At 34.9% G+C, this 20,054-nt stretch overlaps 3 protein-coding genes across 3 annotated transcripts; 1 reads left to right on the forward strand and 2 right to left on the reverse strand.

Moving 5' to 3' along the window:
* Positions 1–5,800: 5,800 nt before the first annotated feature.
* Positions 5,801–10,013, reverse strand: LOC104726661 (uncharacterized). Its single transcript, XM_010445573.3, has 10 exons — positions 9,674–10,013; positions 9,063–9,116; positions 8,726–8,851; positions 7,832–8,377; positions 7,285–7,745; positions 7,087–7,186; positions 6,931–6,993; positions 6,762–6,851; positions 6,563–6,667; positions 5,801–6,311 (listed from the first exon to the last, which is right to left on the reverse strand). The coding sequence occupies exons 1-10, from the start codon at positions 9,887–9,889 to the stop codon at positions 5,958–5,960; spliced, it is 2,115 nt and encodes a 704-aa protein (XP_010443875.1). The 5' UTR covers positions 9,890–10,013; the 3' UTR covers positions 5,801–5,957.
* A 401-nt stretch (positions 10,014–10,414) lies between these two features.
* Positions 10,415–13,334, forward strand: LOC147935554 (ATPase GET3C-like). Its single transcript, XM_087473346.1, has 11 exons — positions 10,415–10,727; positions 11,199–11,410; positions 11,503–11,565; positions 11,654–11,755; positions 11,854–11,928; positions 12,015–12,083; positions 12,174–12,239; positions 12,336–12,413; positions 12,501–12,599; positions 12,772–12,906; positions 13,038–13,334. The coding sequence occupies exons 1-11, from the start codon at positions 10,598–10,600 to the stop codon at positions 13,173–13,175; spliced, it is 1,167 nt and encodes a 388-aa protein (XP_087329472.1). The 5' UTR covers positions 10,415–10,597; the 3' UTR covers positions 13,176–13,334.
* Positions 13,261–18,401, reverse strand: LOC104726663 (ABC transporter G family member 28). The gene is made up of 14 exons (XM_010445575.3): positions 17,904–18,401; positions 17,743–17,819; positions 17,376–17,651; positions 17,227–17,290; positions 16,999–17,145; positions 16,879–16,913; positions 16,702–16,775; positions 15,707–16,608; positions 15,328–15,624; positions 14,745–15,245; positions 14,517–14,665; positions 14,143–14,432; positions 13,903–14,036; positions 13,261–13,808 (listed from the first exon to the last, which is right to left on the reverse strand). Exons 1-14 carry the CDS (start codon positions 18,320–18,322, stop codon positions 13,652–13,654), a joined length of 3,522 nt encoding a protein of 1,173 aa, XP_010443877.2. The 5' UTR covers positions 18,323–18,401; the 3' UTR covers positions 13,261–13,651.
* Between the last annotated feature and the right edge of the window lie 1,653 nt (positions 18,402–20,054).

The following is a 20,054-nucleotide window of genomic DNA, read 5'->3' on the forward strand; positions in this document are numbered from 1 at the left end:
CTTGCAAAACTTTTCCAAGCTTATTTAAGCTGATATGGGAAAATAGTTAAAACTTTTTTGATCATATCATAAACAATATGACAGCATGCATGAAATTGGATATCATATGGTTAAAATATACATATTGTATTGGATTCTCTTCGTCCATCAAGCATAAGTGCAGAACTCTTTTCGATGGAATTTTAATATAGTCATAGATTGATGGTTCACCAACTTTTACCTAAATATATTGTATAACAACTACTCTAGAGAAAACAAAACTCCAAATCCTAAGTTTAGACCTGGATAAATTATTCAACGAAAGTTTGGAAGTTGTAATAGATTCTAAGCTAGCATAGCTTTTTATTTTCTTTATTCTTTAAACAAGTTTTTTCTGCCAATGCACCAAAATATATTTGAGCTCAAGAAGGCTTCTCTCGACTTTAGGGACATTAGTTTGGTACTCTATGAAAGTTAACAAATAAAGAGTTTTTACATTCATAGAAGTCATTTTAAAAAATTAAAGGTTAAACTATTATTTCAACGATGGGCGGTTGATTCATAAATTAGTTAAGCTATGTGCGTGTGTATGTGTGAAGGTATGGGTATAAATTTATGGAAGTGTAGTAACTCTTTAGACAATATATAGAGGAAATTGATAAGGAAATGCATTAAGTTTGGTTGAAAAAGAGAAGAAAAGTGAGGCTGAGGTCTTGAGGATATAGGAAAAATAAAGGAGGGGACAAAGATAAAGCAAAAAACCTTCGTAGCCATTAATTAGAACCCATTCATTAGGTGGAGAATATTGAAATTGGAGTCTATTACAGGGTGTCAACCATCATAGGAAAATAAAACAAAACAACTCATGGAGAAAACCATGTACGAAAAACAAAAAAAGAAATATCCAATATTGTGATTTTGAGAACTACTATCATTTTCTAAATTAAATAGCCAAATTCTATCTTCTTCTTCTTTGTTTTGTTGTTGTCAAATGATGGTTTGCAAACTATAAATAAGTTGGTTTAGTTATTGAGTTATTTTTCATAAATAACTTAATTTTTTGGTATTTTTAAAAATATCATATTATTGTACATGATATAACATATTATTTTATTTAATATCATTTTTTTTCATTTATATCATACGTACTGGTAGATTGATGGTATATTGAAAAATTAATAACACACAAAAACCATATACAAGCTAAAAGCCGTTCATGTTTCGGATTCCCTTCCAACCATTAGAGTGCAAATTTATATCAGATATGTTTTTGATTGTGACCATCAACATTATTATATTTTATAATTTGGTGAAATAATGTGGAAACTTTAGGAATACGATGTGTTTTTGTTTTCTGATTTTTTTGGTTTACTCAAATAAAAAAAAGTACAAGAGTAACCTAATAAAAAAATTTGAACATACACTATCTACAAACAGTATACATTGGAGTATTATATAGCAATAGGATGCTTTGCCTTGAAGAAAATATCATGCTTTGCTGTATAGTGTATACAACCAAACGAAGATAGCGAAATATTAAGAAAAGAAGAAAAAAACACACACACACTTGCACCTACCAAAAGTCAATATCCCCGACCCATAGTAAAAGCCCCCTAAAAATCGGTCTCATTTATTTGCATCCATGGTATCTTGTGACCCTGCTCAAGTTTATTAACCTTTTTTTTCTTTTCTATAAAATTTAGTAAAAATAATTGCCAGCTACTTGAAGTATAGACTAGAAATAGTTAACACATGACCACACATACAAACAATATAAATGTCTTCTTAACTACGTGAACTATTGTTATTACATAAGAACATTCATATACAAACATAGGTCATGTATACAACACCATAAACATTCAACTCTGGTGTTTAGTTATCCAGAATCCGGCGTTGATCAGTGTTGAACGACGTTGACCGACTAGTGTTGGCCGGTATTGACTAGAAAAATATTCAATTTTTTTTTCTTTTTTCCTAAAAATAATTTTTTTGGTTTTATGTATTTTTGATAAAAAAAAAAAGATAAATGGTTAGTATAATTTACAAAAAAAAAACAACAAAAATTTATATGCCAAAAAAATAGAAAAAATTATATACCCAAAAAAAATTAAAAACTATATGACAAACAAAATTTGTGGTATATCTAATAACTAATTTTGCTAATACAAAAAATATACCAAAATAATATAATAAAACTATACCACCAAAAATTTTATGTGTAGTAGCTTTTTCATAAAACTATAACAAATATATATCTTTTCCTTAGAAAAACATTTTTTATTTTGTATTTTCAAAGGTGTGGGTTTTAAATATTTTTTTCTTTTTAATTATATATAAGATTATGTCATTTGAAATATATCCAAGACATTGCCAACTATTTCTTTGATTTTACAAACCAACATTTGATTTACTAAATTTCTGGACTATACTTCAAGTAGCTGGCAATCATTTTTCCTAAAATTTATGTGCCCACATAGATATACTGATATAGTATACAATAATACATATCCGAATATTATTGTATAGTACTTAATAAGTTTATATTGGAATAAGAGTTATTTACATATGTATTAGTGTACTTATAACCATATAATAGTGTGTACTTAACTAGTTTTATATCCAATCAAAATTTGTGTTACATTTTTAGTTTTGAAATTTAAACCAAAGTCAAAACTGAAAAGCAGATTCAGATTCAGTTTGAAGAATCATTTACGAAGGTTCATTCAGTCCCATAACAAATAGCTTATTTTTTGTTTAAAATTAAATCATTTTCAGTTTGGTTTGATCAAAAGTTATGTTATTATGGAGGGTGAGCTATATATATATACTTTTAAATTATTTTTATATCACCCCAGTTACTTAAATCTTAATAATAGATTTTGTTCATATAGATAGTTGTTGGTCCAAAGGAAAAAAGGTTCAAATCAAATAACAGTTTTATACTTCATTATTTAATAAATTATTGATTTTGGGATAATAAAGACAGCGATGGAGAAAGTGAAATGTCAAACGAAAAACGTTAATTAATATTTCGGTTTAAGTTTTTTATTTTTTTCTTTTTTAAATGGATTTGGATAACATGTCAAAGCTGAAAGAGAGGGAATTGTTTTTATTAGTCCTCTCTCTCACGAAGAAACCTTAGTTCTACAAACCGCCGCCGCCTGAGTTTTCGCATGCCTCTCCGCCGTTCAAGGCTTCGCCGACGGTGTGAGAAGGCTCTGTGTTTTCTTTCTTTTAGTTTATTTTCCAGTTGTAGTAGTTGGGTGGCTCGATCTCTTCCTCTCTGGTCGTGTTGAGGAGGGCTCCACTGCTGTGTCGTGACGATGCGGCGGCGAAAGCTACGGTGAAAGATCTCGGCTCGTTTTTCCTCTCCGGGAGAATGGTGGTGGTTCGAAACAGATCCGGGCGGCCTTCTTTAGAGCTTCACGGTGTCAGATCTGGGTTCAGGTCGCATTTCTCCTATCACCTCTGTCGGAGGTCCTAGTTGACCGGAGTTAAATGGTTGAATCGGGTCTTCGAGTTTTACTGATGGTTGGGGAGATTTCGTGGGCGTTGGTGGCCGAAATTTGAGGACATCCTCAAAGCTGGCGTTCTCAAGAGCTCCCTCATCCTTCTGGTCCCAGTCCGACTAAAAAGCAAGACATCTTGGCTGATGCGATGTGGCTAATCTGGAAATGCATTGAGAAGTGAAGCTATGCTAATCGGTGCTTCATTATCTTATTTTAGCTGATTAGTATTCCAGTTATGATGGGTTAGTTCGGAGAAGCCTCTGCTCATGCTGGTTTTGTTTCGCGTATCTTGGTCGGGTCAGTCGGATGTATTGTCCGTTTTTTAGGCTTAGGACCAGAACAATGAAAGCTGGAGAAACCAAGTTTTTTTTCTGATATTGCGCCTCTGGGTGTTGATGTTATTGGGACAAGTTCTTATTGCAGATCATGAGGTTCTATTAGCTTGGAATTGCTTTGTTCTTCAGTTTAGGATTTGGTCTCCTCTGTGCTAGTAGTTGTTTTCGTGTCATAGGGTTTAATTAGGTAGTTTAAGAGATGATTTCACACTGAGTGGTGGTGTGTTATTTATCTCGTTGTGGTAAAAAAATGCAATGATTCTCGGATTAGGTAGTGTTGGATCCGCCTAGTGATTCAGGGTTTTACTTGATCGAATCATTGTATTGAATCCAATTTTATGGAGGAAAATTTATGTACTTATGATTTGGACGTAATGTTTTTGGATAATGAAGAGTTGATATTGAGTAAAAAAAAAAAAAAAAAACATGTCAAAGCTGAAAGTTTCTTATTGGTTTGCGCTGAATCTTCCATTGATATCTCTGACCTTAAATCGCCGCCGTTTTGTTTGAACTTAACCATACCCTTTTTTGTTTTTGCTTCCTTCCTAACTACAGCTAGAGTTTTCTTTATCAACACAAGATACGTGCTGCCATTAATCACTCTTTGTTCGGTTGACGATCAAACAAAGATTATTAGTATTTCACATGCCTTGATTAGTAAAATTATTTCAGCGTAAATGTTATTTAAAAAAGAGTCATTGTGTATAAACACGGGCGGATCTACAGTGTCATGGGGTGGGGCATATGCCCCACACTGTTTTAAATTTTATTTATGTTACTATTAGTTATTGTTATCCTATAGCTCATTTGGTTACAAGGTGCTCCATGCTCAGTTTGGAGAGACTGATTCGATGCCCCACATTTTAACATCCTTCTTTGATTTTCTTTACCTTTTTGTTTTCTTTTCATTGCTTCCTTTTTAGTGTTTTTCTCTTTCTTACATGTTTTTTAAAAAAATTCTTTGTTAATTGGTGCATTTTTCTTATTCCATTTGATTGTCTATCAAATTATTTTTATTTTCTCTTTTTAATTCCATTTTAACTTTAAAAAAAAAATCATCATTTTATACTGTAAAGATTACGTTAAGTTAAAAATATTAATAAAATAAGTAACTTAGTAAACATTTTATTATTTTTGTTGTTTTTAATTTTATATAGAATTTAAATTTTTGTGATATTTTAGAAATGTAAATTCAAATCATACTTTTACGGATAAATAACGTGAGATAACTGACTAAATTAATAATTTTATATGATATATGTTTTTTTGGTAGTTTTTATATGATATATGTAGTAGAGTATATTTAGAAACAAAATAAAAATTGGTGTCGTGTGAAAAAAGAAGAAAAAAATTGATGTTTTCTTGAATTTCATATTTTAAAATATATTTAAAGTATTTAAAATTATTTTTATTTAATATTAATTATTCTTTAAAATTTAAGTTATTAATTATATAAATTATTAATTGCAGAATAATTTTCTGGATCCGCCACTGTGTATAAACATGGTTTTTATTAAAATGGTCATAGAGACATAATTTGAAGTCAAAGTTAAACATTTGGTCAACAAAGCAACCTAATATATTACTTTGGATAACGCCACATGAAGTTCATTGTCAAGGATAGAGTGGTTCATCTTTTTAATTTAAAGTATTATTATTAAAAAAATCACGAGAACGAATAACAAGAGAACAACATCTGTTTAATCCATATTGACATCTTAATAGTTCCTAAATCCTAATCTAGATAATTATGAAAAGAACAAAATGTAAGGAAATTGAGAAATAACAAGATGGTTTTTATTTATGAACTATGTGTTTTGTAAGTAAAAAAGAAAACACACACTAAACAAGTTTCTATCAATAGAAGGCAAAAAAGTGTAGAATGTAAAATTAATGAAGGTATTCGAAAATATTATTCAATGCCTTAGAAGGAAGATATATACCAATCACACTACTCGTGATGATCATAGGATATATGTAAGATGCTTAATTATGATCAAACATTTACTTGTCAGTTTAACATTCACATATAAAACCAAATACAAATTTTGATTTTTTATTTTTAGAACACAACATTTCCACAAATAAACGAATGAAAAATTAGTAGCTATAGTATATATATATAGTACCCCTAAATGGCTAAAAGATACTGAAACTCGAAGTCATAAGGGATCTTCTCAACGACAGGAGAGGACGTAGATGCTTTAGTATTATTATTCTTAAAACATTCCACCATTGACTTTCTCAATGATCCAGACGTTGGTAATTGGTTGCAAACCCATTTCACCAGAGATCCTAACTGCCCCATCTCTCCACTACTTCCACCGCCATCGACTCTCGGCACCACGAAATCGGTGGCGTGTTTCACAAGAAGCTCTGGCAAGCCTATCCGTTTAGTCGCTGTAACGACCACCGAGGCTTGCAGATACTCCAGCTTCGATTTCTCTAGCTCCGTTGTCACCCCTTCGCCAGTGTATATCCTCACCTTCAAATTGTATTTTTAGATGAGATCATACTACTACATATTATAACCATATAATATTTAGACATATCATCTATAATAAAAATGATGTATTCTTACTAATCTTAGCATTGTAAATTAATACTAAACCAATCTTTATAAAAGGCTTGGAATATTGGATATGAACAATAATACGTATAAGAAAAAGAAACTGTTCAATGGATTGTGATCATAGATTGAGTGCCCAATTAAAAGTGAATTAATATATAACTTACTGCAGGAGAAGATCGAGTTCCGCAAGAGAGTGCAAATGTGATGTTAGAATCCGTTAATGCTTCCACGCCATATAGTTTACGGATAATCATTTCTTCGTGTCGATCCTACGGTTATATTTGCATTTATGACTTTACGAAGTTGATCCCAGGATAACAACATGAAGAGCATTATATATTAAAATGTTAAGTATGTATATACCTGAGTCATGGTAGTAGTTGTAGATTTCCTAAGGATACAATGCTCAATGGTATGAGCACTTATGTTTTTGCCCCCAACATTCATTGTAGCCTACAATTTATACTTTTGTTATATCATATTTGGGTTAATACATTAATATTTATTTTGATAAGAGAAAAGGACAACATACCTTGTTGTAAACGAGAGATTGCAATTTCTCAGCTGTTTTTGGAACTCCATGTTGTAGATATCCCTGGTCATGCACAGAAGCGATGAACATGATCGTTGAGTATAAAATTGTTTGTAATCAATGAAAATATATTGAAGAAGTAGAGTGTATATATACATGCATAACACAAGCATTGAACATGTTGATCCAAAACGCTAGCTTTTGTTGTTGGCTCAACACTCTTAGATCCACTGTCTCAAGATTGTTCATCAATACCCTGCATTTTGGCCACAACACAATATATAGCTCACTAATTCAAAGGTTTATCTGATGGTTAATTTGTTTTTGTCAGATTTTACGTATCGCAAAACTTACCTGAGTTTTTGGATTAAAGAAACGGAGCTAGAGCTTGAAATGCACTTGGAATCCATAGAACTTGAAGTGAAGATAACAAGATTCTTGTAAGGACCAATGTCTCTAGCCAAGGATGTTTCGATATCAAATATTCCATAAGGATCTTGTTGTCTTGATTCCTTGCAAGACACAAGATTCATGGATTTCGACAAGCTTGAGGTTGCATTGTCGATCCTAAAGCTTCTTGAGCTCAATGAGAAATTAGTTGATCTCGAGATAGGTCCCGTTTTCTCTAGCTCCATGACTCTTGTGGTTCTAAGGAGGCGGACGTAGATGAAATTGAGACACTTCATAATGTTCTCTGCGAGCTTGTTTGGGTGCCACTTCTGTATGTTTTGTCCGTCTTCCATCAAGATTGTGCTCGATAGAGATTTTGGTGGCATGTCTAATGATGTATCAAGTGCTACACGATCCTTATTAGGCTGAAACAAATCACAGGCATATATAAATCAAGATTGAATTGAACGAAGCAAACATATGTGTCAATAAACATATATGAAAATCAGACCTTATTAGGAGAGGAATATCTAGGTTCACGTAGAGGCGAAGGCGATTTCATCATCCTAATCTTCTTCATATTTCTACTCTCTTGCAGCTTATTCTCATGTTGGTGGACTGACCGATGATTTTCCTTCTCAACGATTCCAACTTTCTCCTTAGACTTGTGGAAGCTTTCGGTCGGGTAATCACCTTTTATAGCTTTGTTGATGAAACGCAGTGTCTTCGTACCAAATGTTACATTCTCTTGATGATGACTTGTAGTAGTTTTGGTGTTGTTGTTGTTTTCATTCTTCATCATGGCTTTGTTCACCATAGGGCTTGGAGGTGGGAGCTTAGGGTATAGTTTTGGTAACATTGGAGCTTGATAAGGGGTTATGTTGTCATCATTGTAACTCTCACTAGTTTGCCATGCTCGTCTTGATGAACTCGTTGTTGCTTGTTTCAAAGTTTCGTCTTGTTCTTGCTTGAGATTTATCTGAAGATGGCTTATTTGAACTTCTAGTCTTGAAATTTCACCTTCTACTATCGATAGTTCCGTTATTAGTTCCTTCATCTACATTAAAATAAGGTTAAACTTATTTAAATTTATTTTACAAGTTAATAAAATATCTTATTTAATTATTTTTCACCCAACAACTGTATCTTTGTTTAGTTGTTTATAATTATTTACGCCTATTGTCCGGTAAGGGGGATCTAACAATTTTGTTTGGTTACAATATAATTAGTTTTTAATAATTGTAAAATTTTGGTTGACCTGAGACTTGGTTTAAAAGCAACGTTACCAAAAATATGTGTATGATGTTACTATCATCACATATTTTAAAAGTATTTTGCTGCTTTTTCACTCTATCCAAACTTGGAAACACACTACACGTAATGTGTTACTAATTATAATACGTACCTTAGGAGGGAGAGAAGCAGGAAGAGTAATGGAAGAGGACGAAGAAGGAAGTTGATGTTTTTGGACTTGTTCCAATATCTCACGTGTCTTTTCTTCTTGATCCAGCATCTCTCGTAACATCCACACCTAACAATTATTAGTACCATATGCATGAGAGCTAATTTATGATGTAATGCAATTCTAAAACGAAATCAATTCCAAAGATAAAATTGAACGGCACAAACTTGATTGTACACCTATAATACTTTGATTCACGTATATATTTATAACAACATCCCTTGGTGTTTGCCTAGAAACAAACAGAGATAGGTAAGCTAATTCTAGTGGATGCCCATACCTCTTTCTCTATTTCTTCCTTTTTTTGCTGGCTATTATTCAGCTTTTTCGTCCTCTATTCACATCAAAAAGTTTCCAAAAAAAATATCAATAAGCAACAAAACCATAGATTCTTCTTCAAATATGAGAGAATGGACAATTTATACAACAACGTATTTAAGCGGAACTCAGATTAATGTGTAAGAATGCTAGTATGCTAATTCATTTTCATAAGACAAACACACGTACTGATTTTATATATGAGAAAGGTTTACGACGTTTTATATCTCTTTTAATCCGAGGTCGGGGTGTCACCTTAATTATCGATCGAATACATTGGCCTAACACTAGGTTATTTTTATTTTTAAGATTCAGATATACATATACAAGGAGCTTCATGTGCTAACAATTAGTTAATTTACATTTGAATGATAAGAACAAAGCGAGTGGCACATGTATATACGAAAAAGAGGTTTAAAATCAAGGTGCATATTACCCAAAACTAACACAATATCTTTGAGCTCACCACCAGATTTAATATTCATAAATTCAAGTTGTAAGTTAACAATTCAATATTAATTTAATTTAACATAGGAATGATGAGAACGAAATTCAAAAGAATGTTAAACTCACAACACTATGAGGGACATTGAAGCTGGGAGAGCTAGAGCCAGCTGGGAGAGTTGTGGTGGGCATGGCTAAGCTGGAGCTGAAATAATCGTCGGGATTGGACCAGCGAGACGAAGATGGAGCAGTGAGACAGAACCGGAGATAGTGGTTGAAATCAGGAGGAAGGTAATGGTAATGTAGGAGGTTAATAGAAGAAGAAGAAGAAGAAGAATGAGACATTTGAGATATATTGGCTTAGGCTTCAAGATGAAGAAGAGAGCGACCGTGAGAGAGGAGGGTTTGGTGAAGGAAGACGAGAAGCAGTTTTCAAAGCTGATGCTCTTAACCGTCATTTAGATAGAGAGTGGCGAGTAAGTAATATCTGGAACTTTTTTTTATATATAAACCATTTTTTTTTCCATATTATTGTTATGGACCTTTGTTGGAACGTAAAGATAATTAGGTTGTTGGTGGTGGATTATATGGTTTTTAACATTTAAAGTACAATTTGGATTATGATGAGTTTACCTCACTAATCATCATGAACATAACAAGTTGGATTATGAGGTTATGGTACTTTATTTAATTTACGTTTTTATTTACTATTTTCAAGGAAAATTCTATTCATATATATATATATATATATTTTTTTTTTTTAATTTTGAAAAACACTATACAAAATTTCACATATTTTTTTTCATATTTGAAACTGAAAACTGAAAATGTAATTTACAAAATTGATTACTCAAATTTTAAAATATTTTTGTTACTAAAAAAGAAGAAAAGAAACAACCAATGAGATGATGAGTCAGTTTTATTTCCTGAAAGGCTAAAACCCTTTCGCAAACCCCTCCACCGTCGCCGGCGCCGTCTGAAACATTGTGATTTCAATTTCGTTCCACTCTCCGGCAATTTTCTTTCCTTTTTCTCTCTTCTCTGAATTCGTCAATGACGGCTTCGCTTCTTCTTAGCCGTGTTTCTCGAGCTACTAGCTCAATCACTCTCCGTCGGGTCGCAGGTTTCAATTCCCTCAATGGTCAAATTCACGGTGGAAGTATCTCCGGAAAACTTTTTCGAGGTTTCCCTTTTGTTCCTTTCTCTCTCTCTCTCTCTCTTGTTGCTTTCTCTGGGAAAAACTCAAACTTAGTGATATTTTCCATCACCGTCTCTTCCTCCACCCTTTTGTTTATCTAAATTTGTTTTTGCGCAGAGTTGACTAAAGTTTCAGATCCAATTTTGAATTGAGTTTCGAACTTTGATTCTTACTTGTTAGACTTGCTTTTGTGTCCTCTGTGGGGTTGTAAGATGAGAACTTGCTTTTTATTGGTGAAAAGATTAGTTGCTGGTGGATTATGAGAATCATGTTGTTGAATCTGTAAATATATTGCTGTTTGGATGACATAGTGAAGAGTAAGCTCTGTTCATATTGCTCTGTATCTTGCCGAGCTGAAATTTATATCCATGGAATGGAAGCAATGGATTCTGTTATTAAGATAGTACCTAGAAAGTTCTGTCATTTGATATTTTGGTTTCTCGCTTGTTTGTGTAGAGAGATCATTAGCTACTCTTGCTCAAGGAGCTTCCCATTTTGATGAGATGGTATCTGTGAATCAGAGAAAGTATTATCTTCTGGGTGGTAAAGGTGGTGTAGGGAAAACGAGCTGTGCTGCTTCTCTTGCGGTTGAGTTTGCTAGCCATGGTCATCCAACCATTGTGGTTTCAACTGACCCTGCTCACTCCTTGAGTGATTCTTTTTCCCAGGTATCAGCTTCTCTCATTTGTCTCTCAATGTTTACGCTTGGAAAGTGTGTTTTCAGCTATCAACCATCAGCCAATCTCGTGTTGGCATCCAGGACTTGTCAGGAGGAGTTCTAAAACCGGTTCAAGGTGTTGATTCAACACTTCTAGCTCTTGAGGTGATTAAGAAACTACGCGTCTCTTGCACATTCCTGGATACCTGACATAAGTTGCTGAGTTTTATTCTCATGTTTTGATGTGTGACAGATTACACCTGAGACAATGAAGGAAGAGATTAAAAGTCAGTCGGGCGGTAAAAGCGTTAAAAATATGATGGATAGCATGGGGCTTGGAATGTTTGCCGGCGAGGTTCATTTCCCTTCTCTCTATACTTGATTTTCTAAGCCTCCATTATGACTGAAAAAACTTCATCAATGTCTCTCAGATGTGTTGTTCATTTTTGGTAGTTAGGGGACTTAAATCTTGAAGATATGCTCAATGCTGCCTCACCTGGTATTGACGAAATAGCAGCTATTTCCAAGGCACGTTTGTTCAGCCCCAGAGTTCCCCTGAAATGAGACGACAATTTTAATGTTAATTACTAAGAATATTAAGATTTTCATTGCAGGTCCTTCAATTTATGGAGTCACCAGAATACAGTAGGTTCACTCGTATAGTTTTTGATACTGCTCCTACGGTTAGTAATTTTTTTTCCTAACTTTGTACTGAGTCCTAGAGTATGCTGCAGTTTGTTAACTCTGATTAATTCCAAATAATTTTCTTGCAGGGACATACTCTGCGGCTTCTTTCACTCCCAGACTTCTATGATTCATCCATTAGCAAAATAACAAAGGTTTGAGAATGATGAAATTTAGCGTCAGTTGTGGTTTGCTTACGCAATTGATATGTTTAGCGTATTTTTATCTAAATGGATTATTTGATTATTCAGCTCAAGAAGAAGGTCACTGCAGCAGCTTCAGCTTTTAAGTCTATGTTTGGCAAAAAAGAGATACAACAACAAGAACCCGTAAGTATAAGTTTTTTCATGTGAACAGTTAGTCCGTTACTTCCCCTACACCTTTTCTCAAGTTCTGAACAATCATTGTCTTAACAGTCTAACGAGTTAGACCAATTGAAAGAGAGAATGGAGAAAGTTCGAAATGTTTTCCGTGATGTGAACACTACCGAGTTTGTCATTGTGACCATCCCAACGGTAACACCATTCTTTTACTTGTTCATAAAGATCTTTAGTTTAAGACTTAGATTGTAAAATGATCTTCTTAAGTTATCTTTCGACGGCCTAAGTATTATTTTGAATAGAAGTTGGGTCACCTTCTTGAGGTCTTGAGTTTTATTCATGACTGGTTTATTATCTTTCCTTTTAGGTTATGGCAATAAACGAGTCTTCAAGGTTACATGCATCTTTAAGAAAAGAAAATGTGCCAGTCCACAGGCTTATTGTTAATCAGCTTCTACCACAATCTGAATCCGAGTGCAAGTTTTGCTCGATGAGACGAAAGGTAACTCGACCTAACACCATGCAAGCAAAAGCTACTGAAACTTTTGGCTTGAATACAGTATAAGATTAGTAATTCTGATAGGCATATTCATTGCTTGTCCCTACAATGTGATATGGTTGTTGATATTTCAGGAACAAACGCGTGTGCTTGGACTTATTCAGAACGATACAGAACTTTCTGGGTTAAAATTGATCCAATCCCCATTGCTAAACGCAGAGATAAGAGGGGTTTCAGCACTTAAGTTCATGGGTGATCACGTTTGGAGATAAGAAAAATTAATGTTCACCTTTCATTTGCAGTGAGTAGCAATAAGTTAAATTCTTCTGTTGCCTTAAGGTATGAAGTTCTAGCTGATGAGAGGAAAACAAATTTACATTATTATTAACCTTAAGCCAGGAAATTAATGGAAGTTCGTGGAGCTTTTCTCATTGTTTCTTCTATATACTTCTACATTTGTACTTGGTGCATAAAATGGAATCGATAGGAGACAGGTGATAATCTATGTTATATCTAAAGCAAATGAAAGATATACAACATGAAGAATTACAGGTAGGAATCTTAAACTCTGATGATGGAACTACCTATGAACAGTGTGACGGGCTATTATCTTCTGCAAATGATGTGTTCTTCCTTGTAAAACCTTTGTGAGTGTATTTGATGCGTATAGGTATAGGGAAAAAATTGGTATTTTCGAGTTTCCCGAGATTTGCAGGTACAGAAGGAAGAGGTTTTGGAAACTTAAAAGCTATTTCTTTTGGAAAGTTACCATACAAAAGAAAGCTGCACCGCGGCTCAAGATACCGGTTAATGTCAGGAAGATGAGGCAACGAGGGAAGTGCTTGATGTTGTATCCATTCTCCATCAGTGACCCACACCGAGTGATAAGCCAGACTCCTTTATATCTGAAATATTTATGGGAGAGTAAACAAGATGGTCTAAAGAGTGCAGAGATGGTTGCAATGGAGTTTTGTAACAGAGAGAGATCAGGTTTGTTACCTTTGAGCGTTTGATACCACAAATGCTTCTAGAGCCCATCTCGTGTAGCACAACTCTGAGATTGAATCTACGATTTTATTGTCGTTTGTACTGGTGGCAATTAAAGTCAGAACAACTGGAAGTAACACTGACCACTGCACAAAGAAAAAATAAGATGTAGTTTTTGTGTCAAGAAGTGAAACAAAGCTTTCTAGTTTAAGTCTTTGGTTTTGTCATCAGTATTTTTCTCAAGACACTTACTAGTTGAGCTGGACCAGGTTCGAAAAGTATGGCCAGGGCATAAGCTATGCCAGTCACACAGTATACAAGACAGATTAGGACAACATAATTGTCTGTAACTGTTGATCTTGGATTGTTGAAGAAGTAGAACATGGATAGATAAACAAGCGGTTTAACTATGGTGTTGAAGTGATCAACTGTGTCTTTTGCTAGGAAGTAAGCCAGGCTGCTCATTCCGGCTCGGCTTTCTCTCCAATAATGTAGTTTATCCAGAGAGAAAGATCTTAATGCAGTAATCTTACACAATAGAGCTGAAAAACCAGAAAGTTTGTACAAAGGTTATTGAAGATAGATGCAATTTTGTCGTCAGAGAAGCTTGAAAGGTTTCTACTTACAAACAGCAATGACTGTATATGTATATCCCATGGCACCAAACGTTTCATCACTCACTTTAGCAAGTGTTCCTAAGCAGATACCAGCAAGTAAAAGTATGAGATAATCTACAGCTAGTGTCCTTGCTTCTCGCAGTCTTTGTTTACCTAACCTGCAAAGAAAACACATTGAGTATAAGAAGTGGATTCTCTGTGAAGTGATTGATATAGCTAGTATTTGAAGGGATCTACCTTCCTAAGAAGTATCTGTATTGCTGATACACACCAGGAACTTCTCTTGCGGATAAATCACCTGAACTACTGAAGTTATTCTGCAAGGTATCTTTCTTGATTTCAACATTTGCCTTGACATCTTGCCAGAACTCTCCAGCGAAAGATGTTCCATCATCTCCTACGACGCTCCCATGAGCGCTTCCTCCGTGAGCAGAGTTTTCAGCGGAAGCTGATGAAGCCATCCCTTCAATGCTTTTAAGCATGTCCATAGGAACTTGATACCCATTATGAAGCATCCATCTAACTGGAAGCTGTTTATAGGTAACCCCTGAGCTTGTACTTGGCTTTAATATGCCTTCTAATATATCAATGTAGTAATCAGGAGGATTCACACGCTCCGGGACAACAATCCCGAGGCTCGAGAAGTATTCTTCAACATTTTTCACTGATCCTTGGTAACATATCAGTCCACCTTTTGCCAGAAGTATTAGATCATCAAACATCCGAAACAGAGTATAACTGCAGAGAGACAGGAACAAATGAGAATAAAGATCTAATCATCTGTTTAGTATTAGCTAACGGGAGAGTATATATGTTGAACCTGGGCTGGTGGACAACCATACAGATGTTTACTCCTTCAAGAGCTTCACGGCGTAAAGCTCTGAGAAGTAACTGAGAAGATGAGCTGTCAAGGCCTGAAGTTGGTTCGTCTAATATCAAAAGTGATGGTTCCATCACCATTTCAAGACCCACATTGACTCTTTTTCTCTGACCTCCAGAGATTCCTCTCTTTTCCACAGTCCCAACAAGAGAGTCTCGAACATGTTGCAGACCAAGTGACTCAATGACTCTTTCTACAACTAAAACCTTTTCCGGCTTTGGGAGATCTGCAGGCAGCCTGTGTATGTAGTAACCGGTTTATGCATACAGTTGAATAAGATTTTGAAAACTTAAATTTCATTAAGCAAAATTTGACATACCTGCATCTTGCACTGAACCAGAGATTCTCCTCCACTGTTAAGTTTCCATGGACAATGTCATCCTGAGGCACAAAACCTATGATTTTCTTGTAGGATTGAATTGATTCAACCTTGCCGTTTACGAGAATCATTCCACTCATGGTGCATCCTGGTGCTTTGCCTGTCAAAGCTGTTAGGAAAGTGGTTTTCCCGGCACCAGAAGGACCCATCACAGCAGAAACACGTCCAGGTGATAGTTTACCAGTCACACATCTCATGAGATGTTTGTTTTTCCCTTTTAGAGTAATCGTAAGGTCTTTAAAAGCAACTTCAATCGTAGGTCTCTTTCGTATGTCGATATCATTAGCCATGGAGATGACTCCAGAGAAAGTCAAGTTCTTGTTCTGCTCCTGCATTGCTTTTTCCTTTTCAATCTGGCCATAAGCGTACCTGAACATCTGGCTCTGAGTATGCAAGGCCTTGCCTTTTGGAGCATGTTTTTTGATGTTTTTATCACCAATCTCAAGATTAAACCCTCCAGGATCTTCAGGGTTTTGTTCAATGTCATGTAACATCTCAGTTAGTTTGTTCTTATCCTTTTTCTTTCCCTTTTTCGTGTCTGAGCTACTTCCTGACATTGGTGGTAAGGCAGCATCTGATCCAGGTTTTGCTTGGCTTAAACCTCTCATCAAATCTGGTTGTTTCATAGATTTTCTCCTCGAAAATGTTCGGGAAAACGATTGCTGCAGCTCGGTCGCATGCTTCTTTGCAATATCTTTGGCAGATTTCCATTTCTCCCGTGACTGTGAATCACGCACACTTTGTACTGCTTTTTCCCTGGATTTAGCCTGCCTTCTTTCTCTCGTCGCAAGCACTTGATCAGAACAGTTGTATAAGATTATGAGCAAGAAACCTAACCCAGCCTACATAGAAACAAGCCAAAGACTCAAATAACTGGAAACTAAACCAACAGATACGTGAAGCAAATAGTTTAAGGAGAGAGATCAATGACTCACAAAAAGCATGATTCCATATGCTGTGATATTTTGATTTGTTGATCTTGGATTGCATGTTGCCAGCTTAAAACAATCTGCAAATTCATCAGAGAAAAGAAACTTTAAGTTCTCTTTCTCTATCTCCGATAGTTTGAATGTTAGTTCTTGATTGTTGTTTGGACAAAAGAGATCACTCACTTAGTTCTGCAGTAGAACCTGTCCTGCAATAATGTCTGGAGCAAACAAAAGATGAGTTTAGCTGATTAGAGAAAGATGAATCTTCAACGAAAGTTATGAAAATCATTCTTAGTTAGTTACCCTTTGCTACAAGGAAGCTTGTCGATAGTGGAAGGACAAAACGATCCAGCTGAACAGAAAACCTCACTGCTACTACCAATATCAGCCCAAATGTCAGCTCCACCACAAGTATGATTTGGCTGTCCAGAAGGAAGCTGGTAATGATATCTGCAAAAACAATAATCCTGCAGCTAATCTTACCATATGTTCAAGACAAACTTTGAAAACTGATCAGAAAGCAAGACTTACGGGTCGCATAATCCTGTTGTTTTGTTCAGCTCAGCCTCTGGACAATAAGCTCCCAAAGGACAAGCTTCATATCATTGTGAGGCAACAACTTTAGAAATGGATCAAAAAGTGAATTCTGTTCAATCGTTTTGAATTGTTTTATGACTTACGGATCATGCAGGTGATGCCACGAGGGCAAAAGAAACCTGCGCAGCAAGGCGCACATTGCTGAGTTCTTACGGGAACATTCTTATCGTCTTTAAGGTCAACTTTCACATCTTTAGCAGTACGACAAGCCCATCCAGGTTCACATCCAGACATCCATGAAGATAGATTGCAGTTCTTGTTCGGTTTCAAGTAATTCGTAGCTCTCTTTGGACCTCCTAATAATCCATTGAAGTATATCCTCACTTCTGCAGCCGTACATATCCTCTGCATCATGTCACCTATTCTCAAACCAAACAACATCAACAAAATGTAACAATTTTACTTTATATATATATATCAATGAAACAGGGGATGCATAAATATCTATACCTTTTGTGGATTTACCACAGGCATTTAAGAAATCTGGCTTTTTAGAGAAATTAAAAGCTTCGTTATAATCTTCTTTTCTACAACACAAAAGAAAAAGAAACATTATTTCATTAGAAACTAACACATTGGTAATGACAATTGCGACATTTTTAGAAACTAACACATTGGTAATGCAGAAACCGAGTTCTCGTTTAATATCATCCTCAAAAACTTCGGTGAGATTGGATACTTTGTCGAAGACGAATTGATTATAGAGACGATTAGCAGCGGGATTATCCAAGCTTCTCTCGTCTTGACATATTACATTTTGATGAAAGATTAAGGAAAGAAGAACGAAGAAGGACACATATGTTGTTTCTTGAAAACATGAATCTCTCCTTCCCATCCCTGAAATATTCCGAGAACAATGTTGTAGAGACTTATTCTGGAGACCGTGATGGATCAAGGAGACATTAGACAAATGATTTGTTCTTGCAAGAGAGAGAGAGAGAATTAGGGTTTGTTTTTTTTGTTCTTTCTTTTTGGGGGAGAGAGATTGTAGTGTTTCTTGGGAGTCAAGAAATGGATGAGAGGAAGACATGGCGATATATCAGGAGGAAAGAGACAGGAGACAGAGATTTTAATTTGACCGTTTGACTTTCTCTTCTAACTCGTGTCATGGTAATAGATTTTTCACCAAGGAATCATATATACTAGGCAGTTAAAGTCGAGGCTATATCTTTTGATGAAGTTTCTACTATGACCTCTGTAGGTTTTATTTTTATTTTTTATATATAATAAAAATAAATATAACGTAACATATATGCTATATAAAATCCTATTTCGAGTTGCAATAGGATGTTGAACGTGCTGTACCCTATATATATTACAAGGATTGAGACTTAAACGAAGTGTGTGATCAAAAAAAAAAAAAAAAACGATGGCTAAACCTAAATGTACATGGTGAGTGGATCAGTGATTGTTCTTTATCTTTCTTTGTGGTTCCTAATTCCTATATGGCTATTCGATTTCCAACAAATTATTAGTGGCGTGATTGCATATGTTATCTTATTTTATATTTATTTTTATTTTTTGTGGTATGGCAGGTCCAGGAAGCAAATACTTTACGTCATCATCATGCACATACTCATCGTGTTGGCCGCTCTTGCAGCGGTCGTGTACATAAGGCTAAACAAGATCCCCTTGAACGACGACCAGATTAGTTGGGGGAGTAATTAGTAGGCTTGCAGTTCTTGTTCGGTTTCAAGTAATTAGTAGCTCTCTTTGGACCTCCTAATAATCCGTTTGAAGTATATCCCCACTTCTGCATCATGTCACCTATTTTAAAAACATCAACAAAACGTACAAATCTTACTTTAATTCTTACTGTATATATTTTATCAATGAAACTAGCTAGGGGATGCATAAATATATATATACCTTTTTGTGGATTTACCACATGCATTTAAGAAATCTGGCTTTTTAGAGAAATTAAAAGCTTCGTTATAATCTTCTTTTCTACAACAGAAACAACATTATTTCATTAGAAACTAACACATTGGTAATGACAATTGCTACATTTTTAGAAACTAACACATTGGTAATGCAGAAACCGAGTTCTCGTTTAATGTCATCCTCAAAAACTTCGGTGAGGTTCGATATTTTGTCGAAGACGAATTGGTTATAGAGACGATTAGCCGCGGGATTATCCAAGCTTCTATCTTCTTGACAGATTAAATTTTGATGAAAGATTAAGGAGATAAGAATGGTGGCACTATTTGATCATGAAGAAGTTGGTTCCAATTCAGCGCAAGGAGCTGGTTCCCCTGTCATGATTGATTCTATGTCTTAATTTTTGCCTATAAACTCTCATACTATGTCAAATTATAGGTGTCGAAATAACTTGATTTATTCATTCACAATGCAAAGAGTATTTAGACAAAGAGAGAGAATTGTACTAGATACATACGAACTCCTAGATTCAAGATCCCAAACTTGTCAATATATAACTTAAATCCTTATCTTGGAAAAAAAAAAAAACTTAATTAAATCCTTATCCTAAGAGATTTACATATATCCCTCAATAAAATTAAAAGAGAAACATATTTGAAATCCTACTTCGATCGAGTTGGAATAAGATGTTGAACGTAAATAATATATATAGCTGGCTTGCAAATTGTGTGGTTAATAAAGCTTTTACAAATTACAATACTCGTCATTATGGTGGAGAGTAAAACGATGGCTAAACCTAAAAGTATATGGTGAGTGGATTGGTGAATTTTTATTCTTTCTTGTGTTTGTATGGCTATTTTATTTCCAACATAATGGCTTGA

Source organism: Camelina sativa, chromosome 11, assembly GCF_030686135.1.
Source record: "Camelina sativa cultivar CO46 ecotype springtype chromosome 11, ASM3068613v1".
Classification (NCBI taxonomy): Eukaryota; Viridiplantae; Streptophyta; class Magnoliopsida; order Brassicales; family Brassicaceae; genus Camelina; species Camelina sativa.